Source organism: Ambystoma mexicanum, chromosome 2q (assembly GCF_040938575.1).
Source record: "Ambystoma mexicanum isolate Mex_15411 chromosome 2q, UKY_AmexF1_1, whole genome shotgun sequence".
Taxonomy (NCBI): Eukaryota; Metazoa; Chordata; class Amphibia; order Caudata; family Ambystomatidae; genus Ambystoma; species Ambystoma mexicanum.
In genome coordinates, this window is record NC_090924.1 from 843,342,401 (window position 1) to 843,356,366 (window position 13,966).

General features: G+C 42.6%; 1 protein-coding gene across 11 annotated transcripts in view; it reads left to right on the forward strand.

The window, feature by feature from the left end:
- Positions 1–13,966, forward strand: part of ARHGAP12 (Rho GTPase activating protein 12) — a 697,283-nt gene that overhangs the window by 257,887 nt on the left and 425,430 nt on the right. For 4 of the 11 annotated variants that reach the window (XM_069648060.1, XM_069648061.1, XM_069648065.1 and 1 more), the window contains 2 exons: positions 3,373–3,498; positions 9,001–9,075. In XM_069648060.1, coding sequence (XP_069504161.1) covers positions 3,373–3,498; positions 9,001–9,075 — 201 coding nt within the window. The remainder of the gene's footprint in view (positions 1–3,372; positions 3,499–9,000; positions 9,076–13,966) is intronic. The other 7 variants (XM_069648064.1, XM_069648067.1, XM_069648070.1 and 4 more) reach the window with 2 other exon arrangements.

Consider the following 13,966-nt stretch of genomic DNA (forward strand, 5'->3'; position numbering starts at 1 on the left):
TGCTTCATTATTTCCAGACAAGTATTTCCCATAAGATAGATTTTAAATTTGTGTTGCACAATTCTCCCATGCCAGAAGGTGCCTTCTCCTAATATTTTTCAGTGCAGTGCCACTTAGTATTAGATTTGATGCTACATTTTCATTCATTGGTATCCCTACATATATTCCAGTGCGCTCAAATGTCTGTGCTCCATGAATTTAACTCTTAGGTAAGACCAAATAAGGTGGTTCCCAAGAAAATGTTCAGCGTACTTCGTTGCTGCTGCCCCTCCCAGGATATAAATTATGTATAGTTCTGCCGTCGATTTACATGCAAGGTCAACTAGATTTTGCTCTCTGTGCAAAAAGTATTTCCGTCATCCTGAGAGAGACTTGCAGTCCACATTCTAGTGCATTGCGCGATCTTATATACAACAGTTTTTCACAAGGACTCCCTTGTACATTGGAGCTACCCTCAGCGACCATTAGAGAGTGCCGGGACACGTATTCCTTATTCTCCAGTACATACGTGTGCAGCAGTGTTGGATCTTGGCTGTGATACACATGTTAAATACAAGGTAGATGTATTCTACTCGAACAGTCCTACCCAGCAGCAAGAGTTTCTGCAAGATGCATCTTTCGAGCAGTGCAAGTTTTGGAATCCTCTTTAGTGCCCCTAGATCAACCCCATCGAGGATAATCGGCAGGATATTTGATCAACACAATCTAATGAGTTCCTACAATATATACTCCTTCTTTGTGTCTTAGACCGAGCAGCACCCGTCACCCAGTCAGTTTTAATTTGAATTTGTTGCAGATGAAATTTGCATATATCTGACATGACGTTGGATGAGAAAAATGTTAAAGGTTTGAAAAACAGTTTATTACCCAGACAGATTTCGCCTTGGTTGACCATCCTCCTTGAGGTATAGCCGCAAACCACATTCAAACAGATTACCTTAACCTGTTTATTACAGAGCACTTGGGAGTCCATGTTCCTAGAATGCGCTCTAGATGTCAAAATGTGGAAATCTGCCTCCTAGTACCACCTGCCAATTAAGCAGAGGGTCTGCACTGCGGCAGGAATTCCGGCCATGGTTGGGATGCTAAGATTTTGCACTCTGGTCTGTAGGATCGTACTTAATGCACAATACACTGCACTAGGGTAACCAGGTCCTGCTGCAAACAAAGTTTAACTCGAGTATTTCAGCTCATGCGATTTGAAGAAGACTGTTCTGAAGCGTCCTCTTGGATGCATGCCACACCTATACAAATCTTGATAATCTACGGGTATTTGTTCTGCATGTGTCCTTTCTAATCAAACTAAAAAATAAAAAGTTGCATTCAAAGTGCACAGATGCAATAAACTTGTATGCAGCTGGTCTCACTTAAGCGAACTCTGATGTCTGCCAATGTAGAGCGTCAAGACTCTCTCTGATGCCCACAGATTATTTTCAGAGCTTTTTTAACTACTATTAAGAACTATTCCACATCTGTTCACCAGGCAGTAAAAGTATGCAGAATATGTTCTATAAAATGTACACCGCTGCAAAAATCGCTTTACACTCGAGCAAAATCTTGGCTTGCTGCATTTGAATTGGTTCAGAGCTTTCAGTAAACACAACGCAAAGCTGTTGGGTCTGCCAGAAATGTAATTTTAAAAAAGTGCTGGTAGGCACTGTTGGGATGTCTGCTGTTCTACCTTGTTTCTATTTGATGACTTCTAGACATCACCACATTTGTGGTTCGAACATCTAAATTGAAAATAGTTTAATTTCTACTTAAATCCTAAATCATCTCTGGTGTAAAGATAGTTGTTTCGGGATGCTGGCTAGGCGAAGTGCCTATGTGTCTGCCTTAACCCTCTGCTCTTGCTTGTTGGTCTGTTAAAGAATCTTTTGAAATGGTGGTTCTTTTTGGTGCCAGTGTGCCTCTTCTTAGGGAAGGAGCCCACCCCAGTCGAGATCTCCAAGTTTACGGTCATGTCAAAGTGCAGAGTGCACATTGATGTCCCGATGCTGGATAGCGCTAGATATTCACCACCCTTAAAGGGAAGGTGGCTTATTTCCTAGTAGGCGTCTCGCAAAAGTTTGCTTTAAATGTTTTAATTATTTTAGAAAGGAAACCACACCATGCACCCAAATTCAGTCTTACAGAGCTTGTCAATCTGACCCATGATGGCTTTCCCCCAAAGGATGCTAGGGCATTTTTCAAGGAACTAGGAGACCTTCATCTGCTGAAAAACTAAAAGCTTAAAAGGTGTGCATTGCACAGGTGATGTGCTTCAGCTCTGTCTAACATACTGATGACAAAAGTTTTTTTTAAAATTTTATTTTTAGAAAGCTGCCCAAGATTATACTTAATGGCCCTGATAATGGTAAAGTGGACGGAGAACCGTTTGTGTTTTTCCAGCTCCTGCAAATAAGATTAAAACGGAAATTGTTGCACACTTCTTTTCATTATTGAAAATTTCATTTTGTATTGGCATTATTCTTGACGCTTTCTTCAAGCTTCTACTAGAGCAATTTCTATCCTTTTGACAAGCCATGTATTGCTTTAATGCGGTATGTCGCATTTTGATTACTATATCAAAAGCGTACTTGGATATTCTGAGAGGTCGGCCTAACCCCTTGAAGTTCAGATCTACAATTTCAATACGAATCCCTTGATATGATGACCAAATCTTCCAGTCAATAAGAGATTACTTTTGATGCGTATGCCATTCTCTTTGCATATTGTCTCATGCACACCCTTTATTCAATATGGACAAAGTTTACACAATGTGGTTGTTAAAATGACCTTCAGGTATTGTTTGCTTAAACCAAGCCATTCAGGGCGTGACTGCATGCAATCTAAAGCCCCTTGAAGCTGAGAATCTAAAAATGAAGACTCTTAAAATCTTGTGAGTTTTGCAGCACGCAATAGAAAATGAAATAATTGTGTTAACAAAGAAGTAACCCTTTGCAGCTTTGGAAGTATCAGACGTGTGGTACATTTAGCAGTAATTAGCTGCCACTTTTTTTTTTAAAACTTACTTCCAAAATGTGTAATAGTTTTCCTAGTGTTGTTCGTTTGTTCCTTATATACCTATTATTATCCTAAGAATAGCTGATCCCAAGCATCTCGGTTGCAGTTTAAGTAATGTGGTTTTCCAACTTGTCTTCCCTTATTCAGCCTCAAACAGAACCTTTTTGTTTCCAGCCATTTGGGGCTAGACGCACAGTTGTACGATTGCATTATTCTAATTTCAGTGAATGTGAATGGTCGCGTTCTGGGTGGTTAGCTGGACAGTTGTGTGCTTCAAAAGTTCTGCTGCATGTATGACTTTAGATGCATTTGTATTTTAAGTAAATTTGCAACAATGCCTTAAATGATATCTGTTTTGGTCTTCAGTATAATGCATCCCTACCGCAGACCAGAGAAATAATAAAAAGTAGGAGTCTGGACAGAAAGTTACAAGACCCATTAGTTGTAACAAAGTGGAGACACAGTACATACGTGTTGGATGCAAATGACAAGGTATGAGAATAGTATAAAAAGCATGAAGAACAAGTTCTAATTATTAGTGTTTGTGTTTTATTATAAGAGTTCTACTTAATGTGCTTGTTTTAGTTAAAATTAAGTTGCATATGTCACTTTTTAAAAACTGGTTGTGTATTAGTATAAATTTTGTCTGTGTGTTTTACCATGTTAACACTTTTGAGACTCGAACCAGGGTCTGCAACCTTTGCCCCACGTTTTGGACTAAAACTACCGTCCACCCTATGCAGCATGGTCAATATGGAGGGATCATGTGAGTCTGTCCAAAACAAGTGGATGGACAAAGCTTGCAGATTCCTACTCTAGATTCTCTTGCATGGTCTGTAGTGGAATATTGGCTCGCACTTTGCATTCTTTTATTGGGAAGTAGTTCTTTGCTGTCCAGTTTACAAAGGATTCTCCACTCATGAGTTTTCCCGTTTGATCAAATAAGTGCCCTTATGAGCTGGTTGGGTCAATGTTGAAATCTGTGAAAGAGTCGCATCAAATTTGAAAAACATGAGCAACACCCGAGCAATAAGTAAATCATGAAGAAACTCTGCTAGCTTTGTGTCCTTAGCATACAAAATGTTGAAGACCTGGTTTATACTGCATAATGGAAGACGTTTTTTGCCATTTTGTAAAGCCTTACTTTGCTGACTACTGACTGTCATGTCGGATGTATTGTGCATTACAAAAACCGGTGTACGAGGAATAAGGTGACCAGTTAAACGGTAGATTTTGTATAGAAAATGGTCAAGAGTGCCTGCTAGACCAGCAAATGGGAGGACATTCTTTCAAATATTATAAGTAGACTTGGCTTGGGAAAACATGATCTGGTTTGCGGTCTCCCGCTAATCTGAAATTCAGAGTCAACTAGGTTTGCATTATCCTTCAACTTTCATGTGATAAAATTCTGCCAGAATCTCCTTTAAGAGCCATAGGTCTCCAGGCTAAGCGCATGAGGTGCGGAGGGACTCCGATTGACACATTGGAAAAAAAAAACAATGAAAGCATAACTTAAAAGCAGCAGGAAGGGAGAGACTGTGGGGAGGGTTGCTCGAGTGACTGAAGTGAGGCAAGCTAGATTTAGTGGATAGGGGTGTTGCTAAACGCACTAGACTGCTGTGCACCTGAAAATATCCTAGTGAGACATTACATCAAACTCTGCAACAAGTAGAATGCACATGCTGTGGAGATCCGTATGCAATTTGCGGGTCACAGGTTTAAATCGGTGCTGAAATGACCCTCCCTTTCATCCATCTGAAGTTAAGAAAATATGTGCTGTTGAAGTAGGTAGCTGTGATTTTTCAACACAGACCTACCATTATAGGTCTGGTGTAAGTCAATATGCCTGGGTCTGATTTTCATCTTTCATCCGAAGATTTCTACAGTTCAGAATAGGAACACCTCATTACCAGTTCAAGGTATTACCTTTTGGAATTGCAGCTCATCGCGTGTGTTCACAAAGGTGCTTGTGTAGAAGTAAAGGCACACCTACTCTAAACAACATTCCCATATACCCTTACCCATCTCATAACCGGGGAGTCGGAGGCATGCTGCCTGGCCAACACCAGTGGATCGTCTATTCCGATTGTGTTTCACCATAGACGAGACAAAATCAATCCCTGTCCCATCACTTTAAAAAAAAACGCTTTAGGGGCTACAATGGGCACAGAAGAAGTTATTGCTTACCCATCTCTGCAGAGTCCATACAATCTAATTCTCTGTGTCCAGATAGGCGGCCAGATAATGAGATGATGGTAAGATGGGTAGTAAAGCTACTAGGTATTCTGGCTGAAGCTCTGTCACTGGTCCCAAGGGTTGGGTGAATGGGACAATCTAGTGGTAGTATCAAAACAGGTGGCAAGTGCTCTGCATTGCTGGTCAAAAGAAAACCTTCTAAAAGGCAGACTATTCAAACTCCCAACAGTGCAGGTGACACTCAACATACGCCTTGCTACTAGATTGGTGTCCCAATGCAAGAAGCTCAACTGACAGGGTACATGGACACAGAGTCTGTGTTGGAGCTGGACGCAATATAGATGCCTCTCCTATCTATCCAAACAAGATTATACAACAACAATGTAGTGATCAATGAAAAGAGTACAACAGCTGCGACACATACATAAACAAACTGAGAATCACACTCAATACTAGCCCAGGACATATGGCAGTGGTGCATTCAAAATGAATTTACATTCAAACGCAACACGTCCCTTGCGATCGCAATCACCAAGCAGACAGACTAAGCAAGGTGTTGAAGCAAAATCGCGAGTGAGAAATCCACACAAATACACTCAAACAGATTTTCAAAATGTGTGGACATCCATCGGTGGATCTTTTGGCAACAGCCCACAACACAAAATGCCCACGATTTGCATCCAGGTACCCGCAAAGTGGGTCATTAGGTCATGCACTATGGAGGAGTTGGTAATGGATATTTCCTTACGCTCCCTCCTAACACCTCTACTACACAAAGTACTTTGCAAGTTACTATACAAGAGGCTAACACTAATACTGATTTTACCAATGTGGGCAAGGAAAACCTGGTACCCTCACCTCTTAAGGATGTTGGTGAAACCACTGTTCAACTGAAGCAAGTACATAACTTAGTAACACCACAACATGGCAAGCTCACACACCCATGTCCACAGACAACAAACTTAGCTTGGCTCCTGAAGTCATAGTTTGAGCCCTTGCAGCTACCAGCAAGATGTCTGGATATACTAAAGGAGGCCAGAATATTAAACAGAAGACAGTATTATTACAACAAATGGAAACGTTTTGTAATATGGTGCACTCAAAAGGTGACCCACCTGATTGAATGTTAATCGGCAGAGATGGGTTACTTATCTTTTTTACCTCTTAGATTAGTATATAACTGCCTCAAAGTACATCTGGTAGTTTACACTACATCCCAGCAAGATTGCTTTTTTTTTAATAGCAGTCAAATCTGTTAGAAGTGTTAACGAGCTACAAGCCTCGTCAGTAACAGAACTTTCTGTCTCCACACATAAACACAAGGTAGTACTACGGACGCATCCCTATTTCTCACCCAAATGCTTCTCAAAATGTCATGTTAACCAGTCCATCGAACTGCATTTTTTCTTCCCAAACCCACAAAATAGGGGAGAAAAAGCACTGCACTTGCTAGGTACCCACAAAGAGTTCATGTTTTCACGGATAAAACAAAGGCAATAACGAAGACAAGTCGGGTCTTTGCCACTTTTGCAGTGGACTGAGAAGGTGACCCAGTAACCAAGGCCACCATTGCTAGGTGGTTTAAGTGTATACAGCGCTATTATTCACTGGCAAAGAAAACATTACCTTTTCACGCTTCGAGCCCACTCCACACGTAGTCTGCAACTTGCTGTTTAGTGCATACATTTAATTTACAATTCAATTTAAGCAGATTTTCAAGCCTGTGAAGAGAAAATTGTGATTTTTTTAAAAAAAATTTGTTAAAATGTCGCATTTTAGAGAATACTTTCAAAATCAATTGGATAAATAGTCAAACAGTTTGCAATTGGTGCTGGGGGGCTTTGGGGACGGGCATGGTTTTGCCACCCCTTTCCCCTGGGCCCCACAGCGCCTAACACACGCACACAATCAAAGTGATTGTGTGTATGCAAGGCGCTTGGGGTACCAAGGGTAAAGCATGGTATTTCTTTGCTGGACACCTATGATGTCCAGTAAAATAAAATACCATCCCTGTCCGCTGGGCTCCACAGCGCCTCAGGAGAGCTGATTTTAGCAGGTGGGTAGGGGGGATTGTGCAACAATTGTTGTACAACTTTCTCCCCGCCCCCCCACTCGACAAAATCAGCTCCACGAACCAACACCCACATTCACACAGCAAGCACGCTATCCTTCACAAGAGCACACATCATACACTCACTCATAACACACGCATCCATACACATAAATACAAAATAAATCAACAAACTTACCTTCTGCCCTGGTCCTGAGGTTTCCTACACAGTGCTCCAGCTCCTGCATCATGAACAAGAATCGGGAAGCACAAGCTTCCTAGTTTCTGCAAATGCGTGCAGGGGCCTGAGTGTGGGTGCTGAAACGCTGAAAGAGGGTTTCCCTTTGACAGTACAGCCAGCCCAGGAGCTATCCCTCAGCTGGAAAAGCAGCGGAGGGAGTACGCAGCGTTTCACTGGGCTGGCTCTTCGGCTCCTCCATAATGGGTGAGGGTGCCACTGAGTCTACGCCCCCTCTCCCATTAAGGACGAGCCACACCTGCCTAGGGCTCCGCCAGCCCCCCGTTTTTGTCCCCCCGCCCCCTTTTTAATTTTTTAATTCAGGCTGGGGATACACCCCTACAGCCCCCTGTTGGGGGGGCGCCCCACAGTTTGGATACTTATGGCTTAGAATCGCATGTATCCGCACTGCCTCCCCACAAACAAGCAACGGGACAGTACGAAAAGCATCAATCACATATTTCATTGTACTCGCAACCTTTTTTGATGGAACAGAAAAACAAACGTGAGGGGAAGTTGACATACGGGGGGCAGGGGGGTCATGGGTACCTGTACACGTAGGATAGGGCTAGTGTGACATGAAAGCTTTTATCGATGCCTTATTTTTCAAATTCGAAGAACCTATGTTCTAGTCTGAGCTAACCACTAGATGGTGGACTATGCAAAGCATGTGATTCTAAGCAGATACAAGCCACAGAAAGACGATTACTCGGTAAGTAATATTTAACATATTTTGCAAACACTTTACTGATCTTGCAGCTTCATCAGGCTTTTAAATACTAGCTGCTCCGGGAGGATGATCCTTGTTGGAAGGATGAAAGTTTAAGTAGGTGGCATGAGGGTTGTACCTGTTGCCAATAGCTAACTAGCAGTTCTCTTCAGCAGGAACACAATATTGAAACCTGTTGGTTACACACACACACATAGGATGCAACCACTCTTTACTCTATTATTAAAATGTGAAATATTTTGACATGAAATTGTAATATTATAAGTTCATGGCAACCCCTGTATTTTTTCAAGAATGGTTTCTTTGCCAACAGAAAAAAAGTATGTTTTGTTTTTGATATAAATGTAAAACAACTCTTGCAAGTTGTTAGCCCTGCAAATTGACACTTAGTTTTCATTTAACCTCTTATCACCTTTTCAACTGACAGTTTACAGGGACTTTCATCGTCCTGAATTGTGATAAAGTTGCATCAAACGTATAACTGTAACCTTTGGAAGTTTGACGCTCAGGGAATCCTGAATACAGTGAAAATGTGGGTCATTTCATTTTTGGCTGAAAGTATCCTCCCTAGCCTAATCGGGTCATGTGAAAGTTAAGGGTGGGAATTAATAGTTTCTTATTACAAGGACCTAGGAAAATGTTTAGCCCTTAATGCAAGGGTATACAAATAGAAATGTTTCAAAGTATATCGGATATTGTAAATATTAATGTGATACAAAGATGCACTTCTTTAAAACTGATAGCAGCAGAGTTAACTGATGTAGATTTCTAATTTTACAGTTGTCAACCAAGCACATGCGGAATTCCTTTGCCTCGCCTAACCTTGGTTATTTGCCTCCTCCCAACTCGGAACAAGTTAGTATTTTGACTATTCTCTTTACTGGGGCTAGATCAAAAGTAATAAGTTATCAATAAAATCACATTTCTTTCAAAACAATTCTTGCTGTTTGGATCCATATCTTTAAAAACCTGCTTCATTATGTGTCACCGGGGGATTGAATACCAGAGGTAATTGATGCACAGATGTATAACTGGAATATTTTGGGATATTGAGCACTGGCATTTTCAAACCTATCTATACTCTACAGACCTCTTCCAGATTTTTTCTTCTGACCGAATATGCTGGAAATCCAAACTCGCCTGCTTCTACCTGCACGCCTAGTGGTGCACAGTTTGTGATCGTCCTTTTTTTTCCCCCTTAAGTTGTATAATCAATAAAAAGAATATTCCACATAGCACAAAAACCACCTAAACTGTACGGTATCATAGGCCATTGGTGGCATAGTCCTTAGTTTCCAGTACCTTGTAGCTATAATTGCACAGACAACCGTTAATGCCCTCTGTTTTCAGCACTTGTTAATAACTAGCCTCCCCTATCTGTTAATCACTGTGTACCTCGTTAGTGCAGCTAGATATTGGATGTTATGTAAAGGCAATGGTCAGCATCTGTGTATGTTCTGAAGATTAATCCTCATGCTCGAAAGTCATCGCCAACATCTGGAGAGACTCCTTGAGCTGTGGGGTACTTCTCCCATGCCTTGTCTCTGCACTGCCTGAATGAGAGCTGGACAGTTCATAACCCTGTGTAACACCTATGGGTTGTGTGGTTTCTGACTCATGTTCTAGGTATCTGATCAGTCGGAGCATCACACTCCTTGGTATGAAGACCTTCCTGTGACTGATCCATCTTCCTCACATAACCAACACCTGTGATGACCACTAGTTTTCTGATGGTATCCTGCCGCTCGGCCAGAAAATGCTCTCCAAGTATATCCTTAGGAATACAGTACTAGGTGGGCTAAATGGGAGAACACTGAATCCAATCTATTGCTCTCATTTAAGATGAAAAACTGAGGCTCATTCCTGGCTCAAAATTTGAAAGACCACTACATCCGGCATGATGTTTTCTCAGTAGAACCTCGCTGACTCATGGAGGTTATCCATGCTGACACAACCAGAGCGTGAGAGAGATATGCTTACAAGTGCTGTGTTGCTAATCTGGATCCATGTCTGCATGAAGCAGTGTACAAGGTCATATTGTTTGGAGGTCAGAATCCTTCTAATGCATCTAACAATTTCCTTTTAACAGTTGAATGCATCTTTCAATAAACCCCCTAAAACTCTAAATATTTGTTCTTTGATTAGATTTTCCAGGTTGTCTGTCAGAACTCAATGTCAAGTGAGTAAGGTTCAGCAAGTCCACGTCTCTCAGTAGATGGAAGGGTTGATCCAGGACTCCGTTTGTCTTTTAGGTCATGTAGGGTTTTATGTATTAGTTCACATGACAAATGGGGGTCGGAGGGTAACCGTGCAAATCTCAAATACTTAATAACATTTTGCAAGGTTCTTAGTGTAAAAATATTAGCTTTTTTAATGCTTTCTGGTGCTAGTAAGGACTTATTTATAACAAAACAAATCTTATCTAAAGTCTTAAAACTGTTTACTGAACTTAGCATGTTTTTGCCCAATGTACATTTATATTTAAGTGCGTGAGAGGGAGTCGGGGAAGGGAGGAGGGGATACCAGTGAGGAAATGAAGGACTTGAGGGTATAATAGGACATAAGAGAATGATACAGGAAGGATGTTGGAGAAAAAAGGAAACGGTTGAGTAAGGTAGTTGTTAGAGGAGAAACAGAGATGCAGTTTGGAAGGGTGAGGGGTGGGAATAGAGAGAGAATTGAGGAATGGGAAGCGAAGAAAGGAAAATGATGGGTCAAAGGATGAAAGGAGGACACCATAGATGGGAGGCAATATTGAAATATAAATGGGTCTTGAAGCCATTTCTGATCTTTTCATCTCCATTTTTGTTCTATCCCTCTCTCCTCACCATGCTTATTGATTCATCATCCCTGCCTACCACCTTTTATCCTTCCCATCTATCTGTCCATTCATCCAATTGCTGTATCCATCTTTGGAAGCCGAAATGGAACACTGTAAATGTACTGCATACTCCTATTCTGTGTCCCTTTTCCTCCAAACTTGTGGGATGCTCTGTCCTAGAGGGATGGGACCAGAGCCGTTTTTTTAAAATTTCGAAGCACCAAAACAATGTTGGTCCTTTTGAGTGAAGCTGGATGAATACAAAGCCCCATCCTGCCTTCACAACCCCACACACCCTTACACCTCAGACCTTCAAATTAAGTTTGAGCCTGCAAAGCCTTCAAAACCTACGCAAGGTAGTGGCAATTTTCAAAGGTGGGTTGCCCAAACCGTCATTCCAGACAAATAAATCGGTCCTGGCTGTCGAGTTGGGCTTTCCTTGCATCTGGCGTCCAGCACTCTGCTGAGGTGGCTCATGCTAAGTCGGTCCTGCGTGCTGGGAGTCAGGAGGATCTTCCTGGAGCTCTTGGCCAGCTTAAAAGCAAGGCACACAATCTGGTGTTACTCTTCCTGGCTATTCGGTTCCAGCAGCCACTGCAGTGGAATTTCAACCAGCTCAGAGAGGATGTCCATGTGGCTTGTTTTGGAGTTGATTGGTCCGACCAACTCAAAGAGAGAAGTCGTCCTTTTAGGGGCTTCTCTGTCGATACGAATTTGGAGTTTCAGCACAGCAGCAGGGCTTCACTGGGCAAACCAACGGTCCAGGAGTTGCAGCAGGCATTCTCTTCGTTCTTCTTCGCATTCCTTCGTCCAGTGGTTGGCTCTGCCTTCCAGGCCAAAAAGCCTCGCCTTTTATACATGTTTCTCCCATTCATTCCAGCCTAGCTGTCGGTCACAAAGCAGGGTGGCTGTCCTTGCCGGACGGCCAATCACCTAGAAGTGCATTCCTCTCTCCTAGGAGACTAAGCACAGGGAGTTTCAGGCACCTCCCTCACTCCGACCTCAACATGGCACAGAGACTGCCCTTATCGACTTAAAGGCCCAAATAGACTCGCTCAGAGACGAGGGTAAACTAGCACTCCTCCTCCTACTAGACCTCTCCGCCGCCATTGACCTGGTGGACCATAGAGTCCTGTGTAACCACTTGGACTCCGCGGGCCCACTTTTCAGGGGAGGCCATTATCTGGATAAAGTCATTCCTCAGTGACAGGACCATGAGGGTGTTCTCCTCCACAGCGGCAGCAGACCCGATACCCATCACTTGCGGAGTGCCCCAGGGATCCTGTGTCTCGCCAACACTCTATAATATCTTCACCAAGCCACTCTTTGACGATCTTGACAATCTGGGTATCACCTATACCAACTACGCAGACGATACCCAGATTCTCCTACCACTTACCGGGTATTACGGAGAAGATCTGGCTTTGGTGAATAGAGTCTATAGCATCGTTCAGGCATGGATGGCCAACCACGGCCTATGCCTGAACGATTACAAAATAGAGCACATCATCCTGGGCACCGCAGCTCGCATCTCTAAACTCAACCCAAATTACTCAGCATTTATCGATGGGAACACTATCAAAGTCACCAGAGAAGTAAAAACCCTAGGTTTCTACCTCGACTCGTCCATATCATTAACCAAACAGGTGAACTCATTGGCCTCAACTACAGCCTATACATGCAAACTAATACGAGCCGGGAAACAATTCCTCTCAGATGACAGTTGCCTAATCTTAGCCAGAGCCCTTATTCTGTTAAAATTAGACTATTGCAGCGCCCTCTACATAGGGGCAACTAAACAAACCATCTACAGAATACAAGTGCTCCAAAACAAGGCACTTATAGCGGCCCTAAGTATCCCCAGAAGATCACATATTCTGAAATAAGACGGAAACACAAATGGCTATCTACCCAAGAAAAAATCAACCTAAAATCTGCCTCCCTCATCCACAAATGTTTAAACAACAAAGCCCCACGTAACCTAACAGAACGATTAACTAGAACAAATTCCACTAGACCAACAAGAATAGTCAGCCCCAACTGCCTTCTAATGCCTAGATTTAAACTGACCACTATTGGAGGATCCAGCTTCCCAGTCAGTACAGCCCAATTGTGGAACTCCCTACCTCATGCACTCAGATTTGACCAAACGTTCAACAAATTCAGAAAGAATACTATCAAATGGCTCCCTGAGAATGCTACATAACACGCACTCTCCCCATGTATACCTACCTTATCTTTTGTACCTGACATAGATTTACTACTATGAAAACGCTAGCGATATGATGACCTATTGCCCGTATACTGTCTATACTTGTTCCACCTGTGGAGGCAAGAAAACCGCTTGTTACCATGCTTTGTAAATTTGTAACTTCTGTACCTAAGCTGTAATCCGCCTTGTCACATGCACCCTGCTACCCCAGGGTCCGGTGTGCACAATAAATAAACAAACAAACTTCCTGCCCCCGCCAGACACCCTGCGGTCTTCACTTGTGAATCCCGGCAAAGGCAAAATGAACAAAGGGACCAAACCTACGAGCAGGACCGAAACACCATCAAAGAGACCTATGCACTCATCCAGGCCTAGATGGCGGCTAATGGTCTATGTCTCAACAGAGGCAAAACAGAAATCCTACTAGTAGGCCCCAAGGAAATTCTGAACAAACTAGACCGCCAATACAGCAACTTCAGCATTGAGAACACTGTAATCCCAGTCTCTGCTGAAGTCAAAACACTGGGTGTGTACCTTGACTCCACCCCATCAATGAAGCGTCAAGTTAGTGCCATTTTGTCCTCTTACTACCAAAGTTATTAATGCAGTTAAACCACACCTCTCTGCCAAAAGCTACCTTAATATTGCTAGAGCCACTGTTGGAGCAAAGCTGGACTATTGCAAGGCACTTCTTCAAAAACCTACAAAAACTG